Here is a 24,657-nt window from a genome sequence, read left to right on the forward strand (position 1 = left end):
CCCCTCCCTTTTTCTCTCTTTCTCTCCCTTTATGTGGGTTCTGGGAGTTGAACTCAGGCCAAAGTTCTTTACTCTAAGCTGTCTCACTGGCCCTGGTTTTGTTTTTGTTTTTTTTTTCAGACAAGACCATGCAGCCGAGGCTGGTCTTGAATTGTCTGCATAGTGGAGTCTGGCCTTGAACTCTGAGTCCTCCTGCCTGTAACTCCCTAATGTTGGGACTTCAGGCATACACACCACCATGCTCATTTTGTATACCTCTGGGAGTCACACTTAAGTGAGTGCTCTACCTACTGAGCGACACCCCACCCCCTAGCCCGCCGTTCCCTATCCGTTCATCTGTTGATGGACACTCACGTTGTTCCCTCTCTGGGTGAAATGTGCTGTAATAACCATGGTATGCAGATGTCTCTTCACCAGGCGGACTTCATTTCCTTAGGATATGGACCCACCAGTGGGATTGCTAGCCCAGGCTAGTGTATTTTAGATTGTTTTATGAGTGTGACAGGGCTTTAGTATATAGCCAAGACTGACCTGGAACTCGTGGTCCTCCTGCCTTGACCTCAGTAAAGCTAGGATTACAGGTGTATACACATTGTTGCTGTCTACGGTGGCTGCACAGGTCCCTTTTCCTTACATCTTCATTCAGTCTTTTGAGGATTCTACCAGGTGTGAAAGAGCATGTCTTCTTGGTTTTAATTTGTTTTTCCTGATGGTTACTGATATCGAACTGTTGTTCATATACCCGTTCATATTTCTTTTCTGAGAAACACCTGTTTAGGTCTTTTGTCTATTTTTAGCTGAGTGTTTGCTATGCGGCTACTAAGTTAAGTGAGTTCCTCCTTATGTTAGCAGTCAGTCTCTTATCAGAAGTGGGCTCTACATTCTGTGGGCTGTTTTTAATCCATGGGTCACTTTGTGTATAAGTTTTGTTGTTTGATGCCAGCCTGTTTGTCTACTTTGCCTGTTTCCCGTGCTTTTGAGATCATATCCAAAGGAAGGAAGGAAGGAAGGAAGGAAGGAAGGAAGGAAGGAAGGAAGAAAGAAAGAAAGAAACCACTCAGACTGGTGTCACAGAGTTTCCCCGTTTTCCTCCGGTAGTTTTATACTGTACAGTTTCTGGTCTTCAATGCATTTGAGCTGGATTTTGCATAAGTGACATTAGGGTGTAACTATATTCTGTTGCATGTGTGTTTCCCTGTTCCCACCCCCTTGATGGGAGTCTAGTCCCTTTTCCCACTGGGTGATGTTGAGACCTTTGATGAAAACCAGTTAACTTTAAACATGTATCTAATCTTCTGAACTCTCTGTTCCTGGTCTTATGCCCCAGTGCCATGCTGTTTTGATGATCATAGTTCTGCTCTGTGTGTGTGTGTGTGTTGGCTAGTTTGTGTCAACCTGACACAAGCTAGAGTCATCTGATTGATAAAGTCATCAATTGACAAAATGGCTCCGTAAGATCAGGCTGCAAGGCATTTTTTAGTGATTGATGTGGGAGGGCCCAGCCTGTGGTGGTTGGTGGGATCCCTGAGCTGGTGGTCCTGTGTTGTGTAAGAAGCAGGCTGAGAAAGCCATGGAGAGCAAGCTAGTAAGCAACAATCCTCCATGGCCTCTGTATCAACTCCTGCTCTAAGTTCCAGCCCTGACTTCCTTCGTGATAGACTGTGATGTGGAAGTGTAAGCCAAATAAATCCTTTCCCCTCCCCAACTTGCTTTTTGTTGTAGTGTTTTGTCATGGTGTTTTGTCACAGGAATAGTAACCCTAACTTAGCACACACACTCATGCGCGTGCGCGCGCGCACACACACACACACACACACACACACACACACACACGATCTCACGTAGCTCAGGCTGGCCCTAAGCTCCTAATCCTGTTGCCTCTGTCTCTTTCATGCTGGAATTACAGAAATGCACCTCATACCCTGGAGTGGGGAATCTGTCTGTCTGTCTGTCTGACTGTCTATCTGTATATCTACCTATTTATTGAGACACAATCGTATGTAGCACAGGCATGCCTCAGATTTCCTGTGGAGACAAGGAGGACTTTTAACTCCTGGTTCTCTTGCCTCTATCCTGAGAGCTGGTATTACAGGCGTGGGCTGCCACATCTGGTTTGTGTGGCGATGGGGATAGGACCCTGGGTGTTATGCATGTTAGGCCAGCACTCTACCAGCTAAGCTACACTCCTGGCTACTGGAGTGTGTGTTTGTTTGTTTGTTTTTAACCAACAAGTGATGTGATATCTCTAGCTTTTTGTTCAGAATTGCTTAAGGTATTCAAGGATCTTCTGTGGGTTCCTATGGGCTTAGAGCTCTGCTTTCCTTCTGTGAGGAAGTCTTTGGAATTGTGCTGAATGGGATCACAGCATAGTGTTGCCTCGCCATTATTTCTTCCAGGGCATAAGCATGGAAGATGTAGCGTTTATTTGTGTCTTTTCTCCCTCTGTTACAGTTTTACTGTGAAGGGTTTCACTTCCCTTTTTTTGTTTATTCTGAAGCATTTTACTTTGTTTTCTTTCTGTAGCTACCATGAGTGGGATTTGCTGTTTCATTTTTGGGTAGTTTGTTGTTCACCCAGAAGCACAACTGGGCTTTGCGTGTTACCCTCCTCTTCCGTGTTCTTTATTTTATCATTTAATTCTGAGCATTACTTCTCTGATTTGATGCTGAGTGTTCTCAAATCTTTTCCTTTTACCTGACGAGAGGATTGTACGGTTTTCATCTGTCTTTGGAGACGGCATTTGGCTGTATAGCTTAAGCTGGCCTCCGACTCTTATCCATCCGCCTGCATCAGCATCTCAGGGCTATGAGTAGAAGTGGGAACCGTCACACTCAGCTTCACCGTTACTACTGACTCAATCTTCTTTCCAGCCCCTGGGTCACAGTGAGCGTTCTTTTCAGGTGCCAGGGACTTCTGTTCATAGTCCTTTGCTAAAGCTTTTTTTTTTTTTGTAACATATAAACCCACATAGTAATTGACTATGCTGCTGGAACGCCAGATTTTATGTTGGTGTTCCTCAGAAACCTCTGACTATAACTTCCTTGCTTTTTTCTTTTTATGTATGTGTGTGGGTGTGTGCACCTAAGTGCAATGTTTGAGAAGGCCAGAAGAACGCATTAGATCCCCTGGAGCTGAAGTTATAGGTGGTTGTGAGCCCCCGTGTGGGTGCTGGGAACAGAACTCAGGTCTCCTGAGAGAGCAGAAGGTGCCCTTCGCCTCTGAGCCTTCTCTCTAGCTTGCCTGTAACTTTCCTTTCTGGCTTTAGTATCAGAGCAATTTGGCCCTGCCTTTCCATGTGATCTAATGAAGTCATGTAGTAATGCCCCTGTTGTTGAATGCCATGCCTGTGAGCTCCATCTGTGGGGTTGCGTATGACCATGGGTTTGTTTTCTATTACTTGAAGATAACAACAAACCTCTCACCCAGTCCTTTATTGATAGCCCTTGAATAGTTTCTGATGTCAACATACCAGAGTCTATAGTGCTAGTTTAGCATTTGATGTCTGGGATTCTTGAACATGGGCAGTGGAGGAGAAGGATCAGGAGTTCACAGCTTTCTTTAAAAAATTTTTTTTAAAGAAACCTGTGCTAAACATTCTTCTGTCTCTGAATGTATAGGATATAGTCGATATGATCTCCGAGAGAGATATGGTCTCATATATAATAGACTACCTAGACAATGGACTATGTGTTGTTTGTACGCAGCAGGGACTCAGACAGCTTTGCAGAGACACTGCAGATGTCCACCCCTGCCAGCTGTCACCCCTGCCTGCCAGGTGTCACCCGAGCTCCACCTGAAGTGTCATTGTTTTTTTGCTTTTTGAGCATGGAATCTAGGGCTTCACACACGCTTACCCATCACTGTGCTACTTAGCCTAGAACCCAGCCTGTGCTCTGGACATGTGTGAGCTAGCGTGTCATGGTGCTTGACCCTCCTAGTAGGATGTGCTGGTGTCTGTCTTGCTATGATTTTTAACTTGTACTTTCTTGCTGATCCATGAAGCCCAGCACTTTTTCTTCTATTTGCTGGATGCTTGGAGTCACTCTTTCTTTTACGTTCTGCTGTTTTCGTTGTTGTTTTTGTTTATCAATTTTATTGTTGTTTTATTTTATGAGTGTTTTGTCTGCATGTATGTCTGTGTACCAATCATGTGCCTAGTGCCTGTGGAGGTTGGAAGAAGGAATTGGATCACCTGGAATTGGAGTTACAGATGGTTGTGAGCCACCATGTGGGTGTTGGGAACTAAACCTGGGTCCTCTGTAAGAGTACCAAGTGCTCTTAACGGCTGAGCCAGTTCTCCAGCTGTGCTATGCTGGTCACAGGCAGCCCCAGGGGTGGAGTTGCACTGCTGTTTTCTTGGGGTTGGTTCTGTGTGTGGTGTGAGGTGGGGTCAAGATTGCTCCTCTTCTGTGCAGAGAGCAGGTGACCCACCATTCATCAAAACAATGGTTCTTCCCTCAGTGCACCAAGCCATGACTCAGGTGTCTTTATGTTTGTGGACAGTGTAGATTCTGTTCTGCTCCATTCCACTGATCTGTTTGTCTGCCCTGGCAGGGCCTCAGTGACCAGAACCTTAGGACTGGCTGCTTGACTGGGGTGTGGCTCCTCTAGCTGGGCCTCGGCTGTTCTTGGCGCTTTTTCTGCCCCTGCTATAGGACTCAGGCTCAGCCCGTCCTCTGGTTCTTTGTCCTGGTGCCACTCTCTCTCCATCTAGAGGCTTCTCTTTCTGACAAAGACCCTGGAGGCTGTGTGGCCTGTGCAGGCCTCCAGCTTGTCCAGCCCTGGGGCCCTGTGACCCAGGGTCAGTCACAGCGCCTGAAGGGCAGGGCCGTAGCCAGCTCAGCCTGGGGAGTGGGGTGTGGGCCCCAGCTGGCACACAGCCATCAGGAAGGTCAGGAGGCAAACGGATGCCTGGCCCAGTGGGCAGAGGTGGGTGGCTCCGCTTGAATGTGGACTGAAAACAACTTCCTCTCGAGCCCCATCCCTCTCCTCTATCTTGGTTTATTTTTATGTGTATGAGTGGTTTGTTTGTTTGTTTTTGCTGTTTTTTCTTGTTGTTGTTTTCCTCTGCATGTATGGTTGGGTACCTTGTGGATACCTCATGCCTGTGGAGGCCAGAAGAGAGTTTTGAATGCCCTGTTAGAATTGTGAACAGCCGTGCGGGTGCAGGGATCTGGCCCTGATTACTGAATCCCAGCGCCTCACTGTTAGTGGGGATGCAGAGACACTTGATGTGGGCCCTGTCCTCAGAGGGTGGGCTGGGAGATTGGACAAGGAGTGTCCAGACGGGCCTAATGTGACCAGTGCTGGGCTGCTGGGGGCTGCAGATGGCCAAGGTGAGACTGTGAGGGGGAGGCTTATGCAAATGCCCTGAGCTCACAGCTTGAGGGACCTACAGAGGTGTAGGTCACCAGGGTAAAGGATGACCAGCAGGGTGAGATCTGCAGGGAAGTAGAAGCAGGTGGGCATCAGACAGCTGGGAGGCCTCGCTTGTCCTTAACATCCTGTCTCTGCATCCCCACGATTAGCAGGGCTAATCAGGACACTGATGGTCAGAAGTGGTCATACCTGGAGCCTGGGCCTCGGGAGAGAGGCTGTTGTGTGAATCTGGGTTTCCTGCCTTCCTGTTTATACCCTGCCTTCTGAGAGAGTTGCCTGAAGTATGGGGAGAGAGGCTGCAGAGTCTGTGACACCTTGGGTACACTCTTGGATGCACCACATGTGGTCAGAGTAGGGGGCTGAGTAGGGAAAGGCCAGGTCCCTGGTCCCAGAAGAACTTCAGAAGGTGGCCAGGGTTGGCTTGCCTGTCAAGGATGAGGGGGGATGACAGGCGTGCCGGGCCTCTGTTGGTGACCCTCTCCTGTCTGTCCATGCCTCCTTGCCTGGCCACCTCTGCTCCTTTTCGCCCAGTGTCTCCCGGTTGCCCCATCTCTTCTTCCTGGGAGAGCAGATCTTCCCTGTATTGTTGACTGCTCTGTGGCCTGGAGAGCAGCCAGAAGCCTCATTTGTTATCTTGGCTGTGTGATCTCAGCTGGCTTGTTCCCCCTCTCTGGGCTCTCTGGGATCTGAAATACTGGAATCACAGTGGCTGATTTCTGGCTCCCTGATTTAATTCTTGAGGCTTACGTTGCTTCCTGAGCCCAGGCTGCCGAAGCCTGCAGGGCTAATGAACCTGCTTGTCTGAAGGCCCTGAGGCTTTCCAGCCTCCCCTTTCTCTTTTCCCAGGGCTCCAAAGCTGAGGGAGGCCTAAGGCCAGAGGAGACTGACCTCCTTGGGCAGAGGAGAGACCAGGGAAGTTAAATGGTTGGCTTGAGTCACACAGCAACCCTGAATGGTAACAGTGGCTGCAGATACAGTAGGAGTCATTGTCCACTCTCAGCCAGTGGGACAGTGACCCTCCTTGCTGTTTTTCTGGGTCCACATGAACTAATGTTACCACTTCCTTCCTCTTTCTTCCCTTCCTTGGAGAATCCTGTCTTCCTTCCCTTTGGGCTGAAGTTTAGTTGAGGGTCGTGTGGGGAGCTCTCAACATTCATTGCCTAGTCCTTGCTCCTGAGGCCAAGGTGGGCCACCTCAACCTGAGGCCTGGCTTCCGGTTCACTGCCTCCTCCATGAGAACATGGATAAAGTACCTCACCTCACAGAGCCTCAGCCCTCATTCTGAAAATGGCGACAGCATGCCCACCTGGTGTTGCTCTCAGCAGTGGACACAAACCTCTTACTCAATGGCTTGTACATGGTGGGTGCCAGAGAGCTGGAGTCTCTGTGGAATGAGGGGAGACTTGACCCCTCTGCTCTCCTTCCTCCGCCCTCTGCCCCTGGCTAATCAGAATGACATCCTTCTCTCATTGGAGCAACCTTGTTCTCATCTTGGAGATGAATGGAAGAGGTTCAAAGAGGCCGAGCAGTTGTTCCATGGCCACCTAGCAGATGAGTAGTTCAGCCAGAATCAGTGTCTACGGTCAGTCCTGCTATTAAACGTTGCCCAGAAACCGTTCTAAGAATTCTGCCTCCGTTTCCCTCACGGGCAGCCTGAACCTCAATAAAGCAACAAGTGTTGTCCCCGGTAAGCCCCAGGCTGAGGAGATTTAGAGAGGTTAAAGATGGAATGTGAGAAACTAGACCCTTGTCAACACTCCTGACGGGTGGCTGTGTCCCCACCCCCACCCCTGTCTCCTCCCGCACCACTACCACACTGGTGCAGTGCGTATCCCTTGAACTTAGTCAGTGTACACAGTACAGGCTGTGGGGTGGTCTCCTGACCCCGTGAGGAGTGAAGAGAGCTAGGAGCCTGCTCCCTCCCTAAGCATAAGGTGCATTTAGTAGGCAGAGTGCTGAGGTGGGGACTGGGTGACAGCTGGGTGACAGCCTGTGACAGGGTTTTCTCCTGTTGGACAGGAATGAAACAGGAAGACACCTCTGAGATGCCCACAGCTGAGTCCTGTGGGTGTGACACTGGCCACAAGCTCCTGCGGGGTGGCCACTTGTATGACTCAATCCGAGAGCAGTAGGAAGGGCTGGCTAAACAAGACAGGGAGAGTGAGGTGGGAGTGGCCTGGGCCAACCCTGGACATCATTCACTGGTGGCCTGAGGGCCTGGTATTGCCTTTCAGACTCTAGAAAGGAGAGAACGTCAATTGCTGAGGCGTGTGCTTCACTCTGTGTCCTCTTTACCCTATAGCAGGTACTAGCTGTGTGACCTAGGGCAGGCCTCCATCCCTCTCTGTGCTGCCTTCCCTTTCCAGTATTATTGGGAGGCTGCTGGGAGGGAGTATATCTGTTGGTCAGAGCTCAGCAAGAACTTGTACCTGTGGTTGATGGTCTTGTTCTCCTCTCTTCTAGGTGCCTCCCCTTCTTGGGGACGTGGTCACCATGTTCTCCTGTACGAAGGCCTATGAGGACCAGAACTACTCAGCACTGAAGCGGGCCTGTCTGCGCAAGAAGGTGCTGTTCGAGGACCCCCACTTCCCTGCCACCGACGACTCTCTCTACTATAAGGGTACCCCAGGGCCCACGGTCAGGTGGAAGCGGCCTAAGGTTAGTGTCTGGTCCTCCTGCCTGGGGAGAATGGGCCCGGATCCCACAGGCAGCCATCCATCTGCCTAGGCAGACTGCTTGGGCATGGAGTACTCACGGACTGTGGGCACTGCAGGCTCTGCTTTCCTTCCCATGGTCTTTCATGTGCCATGCCATGAGCGAACCTTGTGTGCACTTGTGTGATGTCCGAGGGCAAGTTTACTTTGCTGATTTTCAAAGTCACTTCCTGTACTTGTGGAAGCATGTACTGTCATCGAACTGTTAGGATGGAAGAGCAGGGGACCAGTGTCCAGCCTGCACCCTCAGTATTGGTGGCCTTTCCAACTCCCAACCTGCTTAGAGCCCAAGAGCTGCATGCTAAACAGACGTAGTTGTCTGGTGTCATGGCTTGGTTCTCAGTCCTATGTGTGAGATGGGCAGAGGAGGTCTGCAGTGTGGGGTTCCTGGGGCCCGGGTGAACACAAGCGCACTAGAGGACACTGGCTCAGACCCGTTCTAGGCGTCACCACTATGCTGGTGACAAGGGGGCAGTCACTGACAGGGGACTTTAGTGTGGGAAACTAGGCTCTTCCAGGTCACTAGGGCAAGTGTTCCAGACTCCGTTCTGCCCTGTTCTCAGAGAAGGCACCTCTGGCTGCAGGGTGGAGGCTTGGGTATCAGGCTCTCTCTAGCAATGACAAAGCTTGGGACCTGGGCCACACGAGGGAAGCACACCTCACTTCTGAACCTGGTTTGTTAGTTCTGAGGGCTTGTGAGCCATGCAAACCTCTGCTTTCAGCAGCAAGCAGCCATTGGATTTGTACTGCCCAGTCTATCCCTGGCCCCTGGACATTTGGAGAAAAATGAAATTCCACTCTCATGCCTTTTCTCAACAGCCAATCCTGGGCGTTACTTGTCAGGGAAGGAAACTGAGGCTGAGAGAAGGGACCACACATCCAGGAGTCCTGCTCCTGCCCCCACCTCCATACTAGGTAGAAGGCCCTGGCTTCTTTGGCCTCAGATTTTGGGGCTTTGAGGAGCTTCTGACCCTGACTTCCTTTTCTGGCCTAGTAACAGAACTTTGGTTCTACTCTCCTATGTCTACTGTCATCTGCTTCACCAAGGTGTGGGGAGTGAGCCGGCTCTAAAGGGCCTTTGTGAGATCCTGGTTCTCAGGAGGGAGGGTGGACACCTGAGCCTGCTGCCTCCCCCAGCACTCACTGACCTTGCCCTCACCTCTTCCTAAGACTGTGGGCTGCAGTGTGGCATGGGCGTCATGAGGCCCCAGGCTGAGTGGGGAAGGCTGGCGACTTGGCACGCCCCTGCGGTGTGACCCAGTGGAGTCCCTGCCCTCTCAGAGCCCTTTCCACTGCGCTCAGGAATCTTACCTCCTCCTTCGTCCTCCCTCCTTGGCACCTGTCCAGCTGCCTTTCTCGCTGCAGCTGAAGAGGAAGGGCTAACTGCCTACCTTGGCTAGGTCATAGCACCTGTGGTTGACGTAGATGGGAACATCGGAGTGGGGTCTACAGGACAGTAGTCAGCCTTCAGTCTTGGTCAGGAGACAGGCTAGGCCTGAGCCACTGGGCAGAGTGTGTCCGGCAGAAACAATCCCAAGGGATGTGATGGAGAGCTTAAGTGTGGGGGAGGGGCGAGGTCTACAGGGGAGGAAGTGGGGCAGCCTGGGGCAAGAGTAGGTTGTCCAGCCCCTGGCCATTGGATCCCAGCTTCTTGGCCTCTGGCCAAAGGTAAGCTAGGCCTGAGACAGCTGTGCTTCTGAATGGTCCTATTTCCTGGGTCCTAAGGCCTGGCAGACTGTAAGCACAGCAAAAAGCCATTTTCTCTACAGCTCATGCTGCTTCCACTTGCAGAAACTTCTCTCTTGGTCATTATGATGACCTCTCTGCTTTCTCCTTAGACGGCCTCTGAGCCTCGAGCCACTCAGTGTCCGTATCTCCTATCCCTGCTACCTGCAGCTTCCTAGGCCCCAGGCCCTCAGCCTTCCTGTTCCCAGTTTCTCAGTATCTCCTAGCTTCCTTCCTCCCCACCTCACAGGATCCCTGCCTTCCAACCTCACCCTTTCCCTTGCTCCCAATCCCTTAGCTTCTGAGCACCCCAAGGAGGCCTCAGGCCCTCAGCCTTCATGCTTCTTAGCCTCGAGTACCAGCCTTCCTATCTCTCAGCCTCCAGCTTCCCCACCTGTCAGTCAGCCTCCCTTCCTCACTGGCTTCTTTCCTCCCCAGATATTATGAAGTGTTCTTTTCAAGCCAGTCAGACTTGGCTCCAGCCTGAGGGGCATTCTTGAAGTGACATGTGGTCTTGAGCAAAGTGTCCCCTTCTCTGGGCCACAGTTGCTCATCTTTAATGAGTGGGGAGAATAATTCTTGTAGAGAATGCTTTCTGGAAGTTGAGGTACTGGAGGAGTCAGACATGGAAGCAGCAACAAGCTACCCTCATCCTTCGTGTCAGCCCGTGATGGGGAGCTGGCCTGATATCCATCCAGTCGTTCACTCTGCAGGTGGCACCAGGTCTTACTCTCTTTAGTGTCCACCTTACTACCTTCTTTCCTGTACAGGGACTGTCTGCCACCTCCCTCACTGTTGGCAGGGGGGAGGGACTCTGGGGAGCTAGGGATGTGGGCAGAAGCCACTTCTGGTTCTCAGGCTGGAGGCTACAGCTGTCTAGCCCCCCTCTCCCCAGCTCTCTGCCTTCCCTATGTCTAGACATCAGCTTGGGGTTTCTGGACAGAATGCATGGGGTAGGTAGGAACCCTGTGAACATTGGTCAGTTGTGCAACCCCTAGCTTTCCTTGAGGCAGCCTGGTGCTCCCTCCCCACACATCCAAGGGACTTATGCTCATTTGGGGACTGCTGCTACACAAGAGTGGTGGCCACTTGTCCTGCTGAAGGAAGGCTTCTGCTCTGCCTAAAACTGAACCTCTGGGGTGCCCCTGGTCTGCTTAGAGCACCAGGGAAGGTCCTGGCATTAGAGGGGACAAAGGAGACAACAGCTGGATTGCTGAAGTGGGGGGGGGGAGGGGGAGGAGGGACAGTTGCAGAAGAGGTACCACACTCTTGGCTTTTCTGTTATGTCCCTGGCAAAGGTCCTGCAGTGGCCTTTCCTTTTGTGGTCTTAGGTTCTGGAGTGGGCCAAGGGAAGGAAGGACAGGCCGTGTGCCCCACAGCAGCACAGATCTTATGCCCTTCACCTTCCTGGTTGTATTCTTGGCTCCTTACCAACTGAAAACCTGAATTTCCTGTTGAGCCAGGAGGAGCTCAGGCCCAGTCAGATCTGGGCCAGCTGGTCTAACCAGCTGAGGTGACTGAAGGTTCAGAAGAAGCCTGTGACCTGGAGATATGTTGGTCAGAGGAGCGGCACCCCAGCCGTCCATGCGTGTGTGTGTGTGTGTGTGTGTGTGTGTGTGTGTGTGTGTTTCAGTCAAGGACTCACAGTAGGCCCTCTGCAATCCAGTCTAGGGCACTTTGTCATTCCTCCATGCCCTATTGGTAGCTTCTGTCTCCAACTTGTTTCCCTGTGCCAAACCCTCCCTTCCTGGGTAGAGGACTGTCTTAGTTGGGGTTTTACTGCTGTGAACAGACACCATGACCAAGACAACTCTTCTAAGAACAACATTTAGTTGGGGTTGGCTTACAGGTTCAGAGGTTCAGTCCATTGTCATCAAGACGGAAGCATGGCAGCATCCAGGCAGGCATGGTGTAAGAGGAGCTGAGAGTTCTACATCTTCATCTGAAGGCTGCTAGTGGAAGACTGGCTTCCAGGCAGCTAGGAGGAGGGTCTTAAAGCCTAGGGCCACAGTGACACACCTACTCCAACAAGACCATACCTTCTAATAGTGCCACTCCCTGGGCCAAGCATGTGCAGACCATCACAAGGACCTACAGGCAAAGTGGTGCCCAGTGTCTCAGGTCCAGTTCACATTTACCAAATCATCAGAACCAGGAGGAAGGAACTGACCAGAGGAAGTAGACTCATTTACAGATTTGCCTCGCTTGCTGCAGTGCCTCACTTTATAGGAAGAAGGAACAAAAGCCAGGAAATCTGAATATGCAGATGAGTGAGTTGTCTGCCTGGTGAGATGAGTCTTTCCTGGGAGCTGCCTTATCTCTAGGGACTTTCTCTTCTGTAGCCAGAGGAATTTCCTGGAATAAACACTGTTTCAGAGCCGCCATTAGACAGCTGAGGTGGGCAGGGCTGGAAGGTGCTTGGTTAGCCTGGCACCAAGGTACGGTGTGTGTGTGTGTGTGTGTGTGTGTAAGTGTAGGGTGTGTATGTGTGTGGTTTGTATATAAGTGTAGGGAGTTATATGTGTATAGGGGTGTGCATATGTGTGTAGGGTATGTGTATATATGTGTGTGTGTAGAATGTGTGTATAAGTGTATGTGTGTAGGGTGTGTGTGTATGAGTGTGCGGTGGGGGTTGGGCAGTTTTCCTCCTGACTGTGGCTAGAGCCTGATTTCATCTTCAGGGCATTTGGAGTCCTTATTCTCCCAAGCTCCTGCCCGGTCTTCCCCACATCAGCTCTGAAGATGCCACCTCTGTGGTCTCATGGGTCTCATGCTGTCACAACTCCATTCTCCTGGAGGCTCAGGTCTTGCTTGGTCGTTCCAGCAGCCTGCCTGCCCCTAGCTCACTGTGGTCAGCCAGTGACTCAGGAAAGGCGAACTCTGGTCCTGAGAATCCTTGGCTTACAGTGATGGACAGGGGACATCTTGTCCTCCTTGGTCCTGTGGACACACAAGGAAGGATGATGTCATCATTCCTAGGACCCAGTACACCTAGACAGAGGCCGCGTTTGAATCTTAGTTCATCCTGCTCTGTGGCCCTGCACAAGTGGCCTTGCTTCTCTGTCCCTTGTTGTCCTTGTCTGTGACAGAGCTGCCTGTAGAACCCTGTCCTCAGGCAGGGTCCTCCTGCCTCAGTAGGGATTAGCCCTCAGAGCTGTTTTTGTGATGTTTTCTCAGGTAACACAAGGTAGCGGGTAGATCCCCAGTGCCATCAAGCTCCGGATGTGTCCTAGGTCAGAGTTGACAACCCTGAGGCTTCAGATGCAGGCAGAATGCTCAGGGTGGCATGGAAGCTGGATTCAGGAACCCTATCTCTCCCAGTCTTCTTTCCAAGGCAGGGTGGGCATGGCAGGAGGGTGTTCTGGGGCCCGGAGCCAGGCTGGTACAGCTGTGTAGTGTCAGGGAGAGCCCAGGCTGGGAGCCCAGCCAGCCTCCTCTGTCCTGTCTGCTCATTCAGTTGTGCTTGACCTTGGCCATCTCTGCCTCGTCTGGAGTGGGTGTCCTGTCAGTCACGGGACACTGATTGGGAGGTCCTGAGGTAGATGAACCCCTTCATGTCATCTCCCTCTGCAGCCCTAAAGACAGCAGGTGCTGCAGCTGTGAAGCCCCTCCCCATCCTTCCTTCTTTTTGTGGGGGAAGGGGGAGGTGTTGCAGGTGCTGAGACACCACTCACTCTCTCAGACTGAGAAGCCAGGCGGGTGCAGTTGGCTGGAAGATAAGATTAAGAAGAAGCAGCTCTGGTGGAGCTCAGCTTCCGGCCTGAGCTTCCGGCGAGTGGCCATGGGGACAAGAAGCAGGCTCCCTAACTGGATTTCCTCTGATCAGAGATAGCAGGACACAGACCAGCGCCTTGGAGGGGCCACCATTGCAGCCTGCCCTGGCTCCCCTGTGGCCCCAGCCAGAAGTCCTCTCAGCTACTGTCCTCGGGGGAATTACTCATCCTGGCCCTTTAATTCTGGTTTTTGTTTTCTGGGCAGATGTGTCCCAAACACTGTATCGAGATTTCAGTATCGCATTTTTTCCCTGCAGAATATTCTACCACCATCTGTGGAGGCCACACATAGCCCTGTAGGGCCAGGGTTTAAAGATTTGGAGGTACAGAGAGGATGATCATTGGCCTGTGTTTGCATCTTCAGCAAGGGCATGCAGGAATTGAGTTCTGCCTTCCAGGCTCTCCTGCCCTCTGCTGGCTGCCTGTGGAAGGGCTGCTGTGTGTGACAGCAGAGCCCAGAAACAAACCTCATGACTCCCAAACACGTAGAGGCTTCTAGCCCCCATTGTGTGCTAGAGACATTGGGATGTGACTTTTTCTGGGGAGAGAGAAGGGGCACTGACAGATCAAAGAAAGGACCCTGCCTTAGGCCACCCTGGGGGAACCGGTGAGTTTATGGGCTACTTACAGGACCATACGTGCCTATGCTACCAAGAAGACCCATCCCAGTAAACTGTTGCGTAGCAGTGCTGAGGGTCTCAGGGTGGGAGGAGAGAGGGACTCCCGATGCTTCACAGATGTGCCTGGTTCTTGCACCAAGTTCGGCTGGTTTCCCATCCTCCGCCCTGCAAATGCACAGGCACAGCAGTGTTCAGACTTGTGTCCAAATCTCTGAGACACTTAGAGGCAAGTGTGATATAATGAAATCGTTTTACAGAGGTTGGCAGGTTCTCTGAAGGTCTGCTGCACCCATTTCCAGAGAACACACATTGATCTGGGGCTCATCAGCTAAGGGGATATTAAAAATCAAAGCAAAACAAACACCAGAAATCTCCTGGGCCGTACAGTGTGAAGAGGCACCACCGCTTGTCTGACTGTCTGAAGAGCAAGGATGGGGGCCACCAAGGTGGCTCGGCTGATAACGCAATGGATAGTTAGTTGAGTTTGATCCCTGGGACCCATGTGAAGATGGAAGGACCAGTGCATGCATGTGCTCCAGCACACGTGCACATCACACATGCACACACGAGAATGATACTAAGTTAATTAAGGGCTCTACCTTATTTTGGCTTTCTGTAACCCAGACTCATTTCCCATGAGCCATTTGGCATTTATTTATTTATTTAGCCCCTCATACTGGCTACTGAAAGGACTTTAGACAGAGTGATAGAGTTGAGATTTCCCAACTCTGTAGTCTCATTTTCCCCAGCCACACATGGCTGCCTTTACAAGTCAGATCCTCAGTGCAGGGTGAGTCCCCGCAGTATACCCACCCCTACCCTCTTACAGGAGAGAACTGTATAAGCCAAATCTGGAGCAGGTGTCAATTACAACCTACTCAGAACAAGTTTAATGTCAACTTCATGGTTCCATTTCCTGATTCATTCATTACTCCCACCCCACCCCCATATTTTCAGAGGTTGCCCTGAATCAAGTGACTCCACCATCCGTCAAAATTCAAAACTTGTGTGTATCAGTAGGGGAGCAAAAGATCCACAGCTCACTGTGGGGCCTCTGTTGCCCTGCCTAGCCCTTACCTGCAGGGAATTCCCATGCCAAGTGACCCTTTCCCCTACAGAAGTGGGTGCCCCTGGCTCACCTGCACCTCCCATTCAGTCACCCCTCTGGTGAGCAATTGTTCGGGCTTGAAGCCTTCCAGGAGTTTCCAAACACAAATCTGACTTTGGCTCATTCTTGTCCTTTAGGTAGGCAGGTTTCCTCTGGGCAGACAACTCAGCCTAGGCTGCCTGTCTTGTCACTCTCCGCACAGCTGTCACCACAGCTTTCTAACGATTCCGCCCTGTATGTGCTGCTTCCAGAGACTTCAATGTTAGTCTCTAACCAGTCCATCAGTTGTTTTGGAGGAACCTGGGTACCCGTGTGGTGGGTCCCATACAGCAAGGATATCATCCCTTACACGAGCATGCAAAGGAAAGATGCTAAGTTCATTAACTTAATATTGTTTAATATAAAACTTTCAATGCTTAATTTAAAACAATAAATTTTTAAATAAAATTAAGAATTAAAAATTAATCTAAAAGTTAAACTATTTTAACTTTTTAATGTCTTATCACATAGAGTCCTGTTACCCTGGGATTTTCCCTGGGCGTAGAAAGCTCAGCTTCAGTTATGTCTGAGGGCCTTGGCAACTGTCACCTCAGTTAGGGGGCATGTCACTGCAGGATTTTTTCCCCCACAGATACTCTACCCTGATCTGTCTGTGGTTCTGTCTGTTCTCTGTTTAGGTGCCACTGATTGTGTGACTTTTTCTGGGAAATATGAGGACACTCCTATTCACCCTTGATAGAGAAGGCATGGGCAGATCAAAGAAAGGATTTTGTCTAAGCCAAACTCAGGACCAGAGAGTTTAATGGAATTAGAGGGGCAGGGACCATTCATAGGCAGCTATGCCACCCGGGAATCTCACCCCCAGTCAAGTGTTACCTTAGGGAGCAGCACTTACATCAGGACTCAGGTAGGGAGCCTCAAGAAGATCCTGGGGTGACGCTTGTGAGCCTCTTCCCTCCCCCTGCCCAAGGGAATGAAAGAGTCGCAAGCTCGTGGGTTATCACAGCTGCTTAGCTTCAATACGGAGATGATTTTGTCAAGCCCAGAGGGAACAGCTATATCACAGGCATCCGCTCAACCGTTCATCTGAAGTGGGTACAGTGCTCAGTTCTCAGGGCCAGCAGGGTTGGATCATGGTGCCAAACTAAAACTGTGTGTCTTGTTGTGTCCCCTCCCCCACCTTCTCACCTCCTCAACTCAGCTCTCAGTGTGGGGAGCTAGGCACTGATGCAGAGGAGGCCTGGGTGGGCCTGCTGAAAGCAGACACATTCACAGCTCTGGGAAGACTTAATCTGGGAAGGGAACCCTCACACCTAGCCTGCAGCAGCCTGGCCCACATGAAAGTATTCGGCTCTGAGGGGTCTGTGACTGTGTGTCTAGCTGCTCTCCTGGGCTGAGCCCATGCTACTATTTGCTCTCTCAGAGATCCAGCTAGCATCCAGCTCCAGGCTGGGCAGGGTGTCGGGGCTTCTGGGAGGCAGGGAGCTGTACTTTCAGATTGTGTCTCTCCATGCAGAAGCCAAAGCTGTACATCTTCCACTCTGCATCAGTCCCTTGGGGGTCTTTAACGGCAACCCTGAAGAGTGGAGAGATGGGAAAAACCAGACTAAGCTCCCAGGAACTGGGAGTGGTGTTGGGGGACAGGACCTGAGTACTGCCAGACATGACTCTGCCCAGCAGCTGCCCCAGACTGGTTCTGAGCATGTCCTGTGTCCCTGCAGCCATACCTGCCTTCTCCATGGAAACAATCAAAAGGATTTCTGCCTCACTCCTGTGCTCTGACAAGTCCCTGTTCTCTGGGCTTCTACTCCGCATTCTTAGAATACAGCGGCAACCCCTCACTGCCCGAAGCTCCTCCTTTTGTGCTCACCATGGGTCCATGAGGGGATTGTCACTTGACTGCACTGTGGCTGGTCTCCGGGGCCAAGTGGCCAGACAGGGAGATCCACTCAAGGGCAAGAAGATGGTGGCCCAGGGTCCATCACTCTGAGGCCCTTTGTCAGCCACCACTCCTCAGCACACCTTAGTGAAAAGAAGTTTCAGAAAGCTGGATTTAGGAGTCAGTTGGCCTTACCCCTCCCTTCTGTGGGAGAGGGGTCCAGTAAACCTCCACAGGGCCAGTGAGTCCTTTTCCTGCCTTGGAGGAGCCCCTGTGCCCTCAGTTCCTCATGTCACTCCCCTCTACCTCTGCAGGAGATCTGCGACGATCCCCGGCTCTTCGTAGACGGCATCAGCTCCCATGACCTGCACCAGGGCCAGGTGGGCAACTGCTGGTTTGTGGCTGCCTGCTCGTCACTTGCCTCCAGAGAGTCACTCTGGCAAAAGGTGAGGCCTGGGGACAGGTGGGTGAGGGGGCTACTCAGATAGCCCACAGCTCTCACTGCCCAACAGGTGTGACATCAGCGAGGAACATGGCTTCCTGAAAGCCTGGTGCTGGGATGGGTGAGCATCATGGGTGGCAGGTTGGCCTCTCCTCACCTGCTTAGCCTGGGGTCCCCAAGGTGATTCTGGTGTGTCTCTTCTTCACTACTGAGGGACAGGCATCTGTGGGGCAGAGAATACTGTGAAATGTGCACACTGCCTGTGGTGTCTTGGTGTGGGGACACCACTCAGCACTCAGTAACTGCTGGGTGGCATGGACCAGTTGCTGTCTTTTCTGGGCCACAATTTTCCCAGTTGTTCAACAGGGTGTGGTCTAGAAGGCTCCATGTTTCATGATTCCTGGGTTCATGGTGTTGATGTTCTGGGCCAGGGGCAAAGGTTTGGGTCTTGAAGGAATGGGTCCTAGACCTGCCACTTGGGCCTTTGTGGCAGCACTGGGCAGGAGACCTTAAATACAATTCTTAAATTCAATTCTTAAAAGAAATACCTTCCTGGGGAAAGAAGGCCATCTTCAGTTACATAGTGAGTTCCCAGTGAGTTTGGATGTATGAAACTCTGTCTGAAAGCCGAGGAGGAGAAGGAGGAGGAAGAGAAAGAGGAGAAGGAGGAAGAAGAGGAGGAGGAGGAGGAAGAAGAGGAGGAAGAGGAGGAGGAGGAAGAAGAAGAGGAGGAGAGTGAGGAGGAGGAAGAGAATGAGAAGGAGGGGGAGGGGGAGGAGAAAGAGGAGAATAACGAGGAAGAGATACTGTTCTTATAGGACCCCTGGAAGTGTGACGAGCACTCTGACCTGTATTTAAATAATTATTATTTGTACAACATAAAAGTGTTCCAGGCAGGGGAGATGGCTCAGCAGGTAAAGGCCCTTGCTATCCAGCCTGAGTTTGATCCGTAGGACCATGTGGTGGAAGGATAGCATTGACTCCTACAAGTTTGTCATCTGACCTCAATATGTGCCCCTGATACGTAAGTAAATAAAAGTACATTTTAAAATTAAAGAAGAAGTGTTTCCATGAAACAGGACACAGGAATAGGGTAATGTTTCCCTTGTATTCCTAGGCATCCATTGGCCATCAGAGGGAGCTGTGTCCTTAGCCAAAGCCAAGACCTTGCACTCTGTTATCCTCTCCCAATCCTGGGCACCTGAGCCCTTAGCCACCCCGTAGATGTCCCTGTGAGAGTCACGGCAACTCCCATTGTGAGCCCTTGGTGCTCAGATAGAGTCCAATGCTATGGCTTATAGGGATGGGAAGTCCATGCTGGACAGCCTCACAGACTGGAGAATGAGAGAGTATGTGTCTGTTGTGGGGATCAAGGGCCAGAGAGGATTCAGACAGCAACCATTCTCTGGGTGGAGGACGGTCCTCAATGCTGCAGCCTCCAGCCCCTACTCTGAGCAAGGCCTGAGGCTGGAGGGGCGGAGGTCCTGTGTGGTACTCCACCCTGCCCTGTAATTGCCTGTTTATCTGAGTCTCCCCTCTAGAGCTCCCCAGGGGCATAGCTGGCCCAATCTGTCCCTTCCTGCTGAGCCTGGTGTGCTGAGCAGAGGGAGAACCCAGAGACCTTGGGGGAACAGAGGGCTGCCCTACCTTGAACCCGGTTCAACCCTGTGACTCCTAAACAGACCTTGCTGCCCATTTCCTTGGGTGTCTGATAGGACTGGAGCCTAACTAGGGCTGGCTATGCATTATCAGGCCTCCCAGGCCCTGCCCCCTGAAGAGGTAGCCTGGTTATTGGCAGGCCTGCTTCCCATCTGTATGGAACCTCAGCCTCCTGCAAGGCTGAGAGTCCAACCACAGTGATCTCTAGAAGTTTGGCCCCAGGGGCAGCCTGGCCAAGGCTCGGAGCTCTGGGCTAATTACATTCTACCTCCTGGTGCTGTTGTGGTGACAGCCTCTGGTTCCTGCAAGGAGGCCCTGGGGAGCTCATTACTATGCCTTCCATCCCCACTGACTGGGCCCTGTTTGTTGTCACCTCTCTTGTTCTGTCCTGTTGCCCTACAGGGCCTCCCCTGCCCTCCTCTGGTTTTCCCTGGAAGGGCAGTAGGGAAGTCTCACTCTGAAGCCCCCACTCACCTGTACATTCCCAGTGCTGAACTTCAGATGCACATGTATCATGGCTGGAACACTCTTCACCTTCCTCTAGGAAGCTGTTCCCTTATTCTTAGACCTCAAGGTGACCTGGGGCTGATGGGCGCAGCGTTCAAAGCCAGCCAGGCTGAGTCTGTTCTGGCTACTAGTCACTGACTCTGGGCCTCAGTGTGAACCTGACTTTCAGCCCTAGGGGCAAATCCTGGGGGTTTGGAAGTTCCTTCCTTGCACACTTTGGTTCTTTTCCCCTCTTCCCTTGTGCTTCAGCCTAATCATGTGTTCTGCAAGGTTCCCTCTTTTAGGGGTTCCCAGGGCTTCAGTATGGCCTCCCCGACTCAGTAGTTTGTTTCCTAAGGCAGAAAGTGGACCAGGCCGCGTGAACCCACACTTAGGATGTGATTAAGTTAAATACTTGTCACCAGACTCAGCTTAGGCCAGACCCCAGGCTCCCCAGTGCCTGGTGCAGCTCCAAAGGCGGGATGAGCTTGCTGCCTGCTCTCAGCTGCCTGGGACCTAGGAGGAGCCAGCCAGGATTCCGGCTGGAAGAAAATGCAGAAGTGACCATGGTGCAAAGCAATAACATACATGTTCTGGGGGTGGGGAGTGAGGCATGAGATTGACAGTCCTGAACAGTGTTCAGGAGAGCCTGAGGATATTGGGACCAAACAACAATTTTTTTTTCTAGTTTAAATACTTCCCAGTTTTCAGGGATTGCAGCGGGAAGATCTTGAGTTCAAGGTTTGCTACTCATTAAACTACTCATTAAACTCTGTGTCAGTACCAAGGAAAGCAACAACAAGTTGAATGTTTCCCATATCCCAGCTCATGCCTTGGTTATGAATTGGGCCACTGAGAAGTGATGGATGGAGGACTGAAGCATATCCTGTGTGCACAGGATGTTCCACGTCTGGAAGATGTGATGTGCACAGAAGGCCCGAGTGACTTTCACGATCCAGAGGCAGCGGCTTTAGGGGTCTCCTCATCCTCATTTCCTTCTGGTCTTTGCTGCTGCTGAGTTCTCATACTCAGGTCTGCACACACAGATGCCACTTTAGAGCGAGCGGCCTTTCTCTCCTGCGTTCCCATGGCCTTGGGTGGCTCCTCACAGAGTCTGTCCTGTGGCTGGCTGGCACTCGTCCATCCTCCCTCACTGCCCACAACCTACCACACAGCTCTTCGCTGGCTCTTCCAACCCCTTCTGCCTGCTCTGTCCGTGAGTCTTTGTTACAAAAGTCACATCCTCCACTCTAACTTCCTGAAAAGTGTACCCTTCTACTCAGGAGTAGACCAGGCCCCCCTAGAGGTTTCATGGCCCTGGATCCTCATTAGGAGAGGCCGAGCCCCTCTCCCTTCCCTTAGGTTGCAGGAACCCTACTTTTTCCATCTGTGAGTGGCTGTACAGATGCCAGCTTTCTCGGCCTCAGCATCCGGTGTTGCTGTCCTTGCCAGCCCTCTGTGCTGGCTTGTTGCCTGGCGCAGAGTGCTTGCCACCTCTAATTTCTGGAGATAATTGTGTCTATAAGGTTAATCTCTGCCCTCTGCCCTTGACCCCCATAGCTCTGGTTCTTGGCGTCAGCTCCATCCATATTCACCGTCAACAGCTTACTGATGTACCCACAGCTTGTCTAGAACCCCTTTTCCTGAAGCGCTTCAGAGAATCTCTACTTCACCTTCTAGGCCTCGAGTCCCTTAGCCACCTTTTGTCCTTGTCATCCATCCATTCATTTGTTCATTCATTCATTCATTCATTCATTCATTCATCATTTCTGCCATTCATTCGGCTATCTGAGCATCCCCTGAGCATGGCAAGCCCTTTTCTCATGTACTGTGATGAACAAGACAGACAACACCTGCCCTATCAGGGCGTCTGGTCCAGTGGAGAGATCCTAGACACGGAGCAAGAGCTGGAGTCCAGGTCAGCGGGAAAGCACCTGCCTGCCCTGGGCAGAGCGTGAGCTTCCATCCCCAGCACCCTCCTCACACACACCAGCTGTCACACCATACACTCATTTGACTTATTCACACTCACACACACCACTCCTATTCACACTCACACACACCACTCTCCCAGACACATAAGCAAACATACAAACACAAGTTAGATTTGCCATGTGGCTAGGTGGGAAAAAAGAGCTTGTTTGTTGCCTGACAATCTGCCTTCAATCCTGGACCCTTACAGTGGATGGAGAGAACAAACTCCCTCAGACTGTCCCCCGGCCTCACATGCCTACACATGCACATGTGCACATGTGCACACAATAAATAAATGCAATGAAAAAAACCATTAAGATCAGATTGTAGTGTTGGAAGCACAGACACTGTTTCTCTTCAGAGCGTAAGTAACCGTGCCTCAGTCACAGCTTCCAGGCACACTCCTGAAAGCCAGCTGGGGAGTAGGCAGCGTGACTTCATCTCTTACCATTACTGCTTTCTGGAATTGCTGCTAGTGTCCCCAAGGGCTCGCCCCATGGTTTGAGGTTGACTTATTTTTTTTTCGGCACTGGGAACTGAATTCAGGATCTTGTCTATTCTAAGTGAGCACTCCACAGTGATACCTCTGAGCTTCTCCTTCATCCTAAAACCCTCACAGGGAGGCTGAGGCAGGAGGATTGTGAGATTGAAACCAGTCTAGGCAACTTACTGAGATCCTGCCTTAAAATAAAAGGAACTGATCTAGGGGGTGTGGTTCAGTTATAGAGGCCTTGAGTTCAATTCCCAGTACTGCACAAATAAACAAAATAAAACAACCTGCCATGGTGACTCATACCTGTACATCAGCACGCAGGAGACTCAAACAGAGTTTGAGACCAGCCTGGATGGTTACACAGTGAGACCTTGTCTCAAAACAGAACAAAAACAAAACAAGGCAGGCAAGTTGCCCATCATGCATCATGGGGCCCTGTGCTGTTCATAAGCCCAACACCCTACTGGTTCACTTGGCCTCCATCTGGCAATAGAAAGTGCTTCTGGTCCCCTAGACTGTTCTAATTGTTTCCAGCTACTACACCTCACCCCATGCCTCTTTCGTGTGTGTGACATCCTGAGACACCAGCATCTCTGTCTCCACCACTCAGAGGCACTCACAGACTCCACTTCTGCCATCTGTCCACAGACACTGGGTTCCACCTCCCACCAACACCCGCCTATATGTAGGTCTTCAGCTTCTTCTCTGGCCTCACTTCTCCCAGGGGAGGTGGAGGATCAGTTTATGTGAAATGACTGGTAGGATTTTGGTGGAAGTGAGAGCCAGGCCCGTGGCTATGTGGTGCAGTGAGTGGTTAGAGTGATCAAACCATGGCCTCTAGGAGCCGAGCCAGCCATCTGTCTGGCAGATGATTTGGGATTTGAGAGCTGCAGGTTCAGATGGGAGGTGACAGCTGGGCTGGATCTGGATGGTGATAAAGGAGAGGGAGACACCGAGGGCATCTGACAGGACCTGGCAGGGGCTATGAGAGAATGAGGGAGGAGGAGGCAACCATGGAAAGTTGGCTTGGCTGACTACAGCAAACTAACAGGGTGTGCCGCTGGTGCTACCCCGTCCTGCCTCCTCTTCCTGGAGAGTCTTCGGTTACCTCCATGTGTCTATAACCCCAGCTATCTCCCAACAGCCCTGTGGAGTATTCTGTTCTTCACAAACAAGCAAACCTCTAGCTTGCCATTACCACTGTAGTCAAGGTGGTTGCCACAGCAGTTGATATCAGTGCTCTGGTCCCCAAGGAGCCTGTCACCTTCCAGCCTGCCTACCGCACGGCATTACCACTCAGAAGGCAGTTGGACACACACTCATGTGTCCCCTGTTCTGAGAACTGGGTGGGGCCAGAAAGACTGGAGAGGGAGGCGGGACTTCAGGTGGCCTCTTCTCGTGGTATCTGTGGCTCCAGCCCACTTGATTCCCTGACGTTGGTGGTAGTGGTGGCAGTAGCAACAGCTGTAGCACTTGGGCCATGGCAGAGGATGGGCCACAGAAACAGCAGCTGGACATGCCGCTGGTTCTGGACCAGGACCTGACCAAGCAGATGCGGCTCCGAGTAGAGAGCCTCAAGCAGCGTGGGGAGAAGAAGCAGGACGGCGAGAAGCTGCTCCGGCCGGCTGAGTCTGTCTACCGCCTTGATTTCATCCAGCAGCAAAAGCTGCAGTTTGATCACTGGAACGTGGTTCTGGACAAGCCAGGCAAGGTCACCATCACGGGCACCTCGCAGAACTGGACACCCGACCTCACCAACCTCATGACACGCCAGCTGCTGGACCCCGCCGCCATCTTCTGGCGCAAGGAAGACTCCGACGCCATGGATTGGAATGAGGCAGATGCCCTGGAGTTTGGGGAGCGTCTTTCTGACCTGGCCAAGATCCGCAAGGTCATGTATTTCCTCATCACTTTTGGTGAGGGTGTGGAGCCTGCCAATCTAAAGGCCTCTGTGGTGTTTAACCAGCTCTGATGACAGCCCTGGCTGCCTTGCCCCTGGCCCTAACTCTCCCTGCCTGGACCTCCTTCCTCATGTGTATTTTGGGGACACCTTCTAGCTGCTCCTTCTGTGCTCATCTTGGCCAGAGGCCCCCTGAATGCTGCATCTCCTCTTTTCCCCCTGGTGCCAGTGGTTCGGCTCACAGTGATGTCCATGGCTCCGTAGTCTAGAAGCTGGACGCTGCTACTATAGACAGTAGAGGCTTTTTGGGTCCATGTGCAAAGACGGATGGGCCTCTTGGATACCTGCCATCTCTGCTTTATTGTGAACAGCGGGATTGAGAGATAAAGAGACTGACCGAGAGATGTAAACAGCCAGCACTGATTTCCTTCAGGGATGGGAGACTGAGACTGGACTGGACAGGAACACCTTCTGGGAACCTGGCAAGAAGGCATTTGTTCCTGCT

The 24,657-nt window shown here is 51.7% G+C and overlaps 2 protein-coding genes across 3 annotated transcripts in view; both read left to right on the top strand.

Annotated features, from left to right (window-relative positions):
- Capn5 (calpain 5) overlaps positions 1–24,657 on the top strand; it is a 55,500-nt gene that overhangs the window by 7,765 nt on the left and 23,078 nt on the right. The window contains exons 2-3 of one of the 2 annotated variants that reach the window (XM_028770645.1): positions 7,843–8,037; positions 17,513–17,644. In XM_028770645.1, the coding sequence (XP_028626478.1) occupies positions 7,873–8,037; positions 17,513–17,644 (297 nt within the window). In that variant the 5' untranslated portion in view covers positions 7,843–7,872. The remainder of the gene's footprint in view (positions 1–7,842; positions 8,038–17,512; positions 17,645–24,657) is intronic. The other variant, XM_028770646.1, reaches the window with a different exon arrangement.
- On the top strand, positions 23,680–24,224 carry Omp (olfactory marker protein). The gene has a single exon (XM_028770647.1). The coding sequence runs from the start codon at positions 23,733–23,735 to the stop codon at positions 24,222–24,224; it is 492 nt and encodes a 163-aa protein (XP_028626480.1). The 5' UTR covers positions 23,680–23,732.

The sequence above is a fragment of the Grammomys surdaster genome, unplaced genomic scaffold (genome assembly GCF_004785775.1).
Source record: "Grammomys surdaster isolate TR1022 unplaced genomic scaffold, NIH_TR_1.0 203, whole genome shotgun sequence".
Taxonomy (NCBI): domain Eukaryota; kingdom Metazoa; phylum Chordata; class Mammalia; order Rodentia; family Muridae; genus Grammomys; species Grammomys surdaster.

Bases quoted from the DNA above. Each gene is read 5' to 3' on its own strand.
- Omp (XM_028770647.1), top strand. From the start codon at position 23,733: ATGGCAGAGGATGGGCCACAGAAACAGCAGCTGGACATGCCGCTGGTT.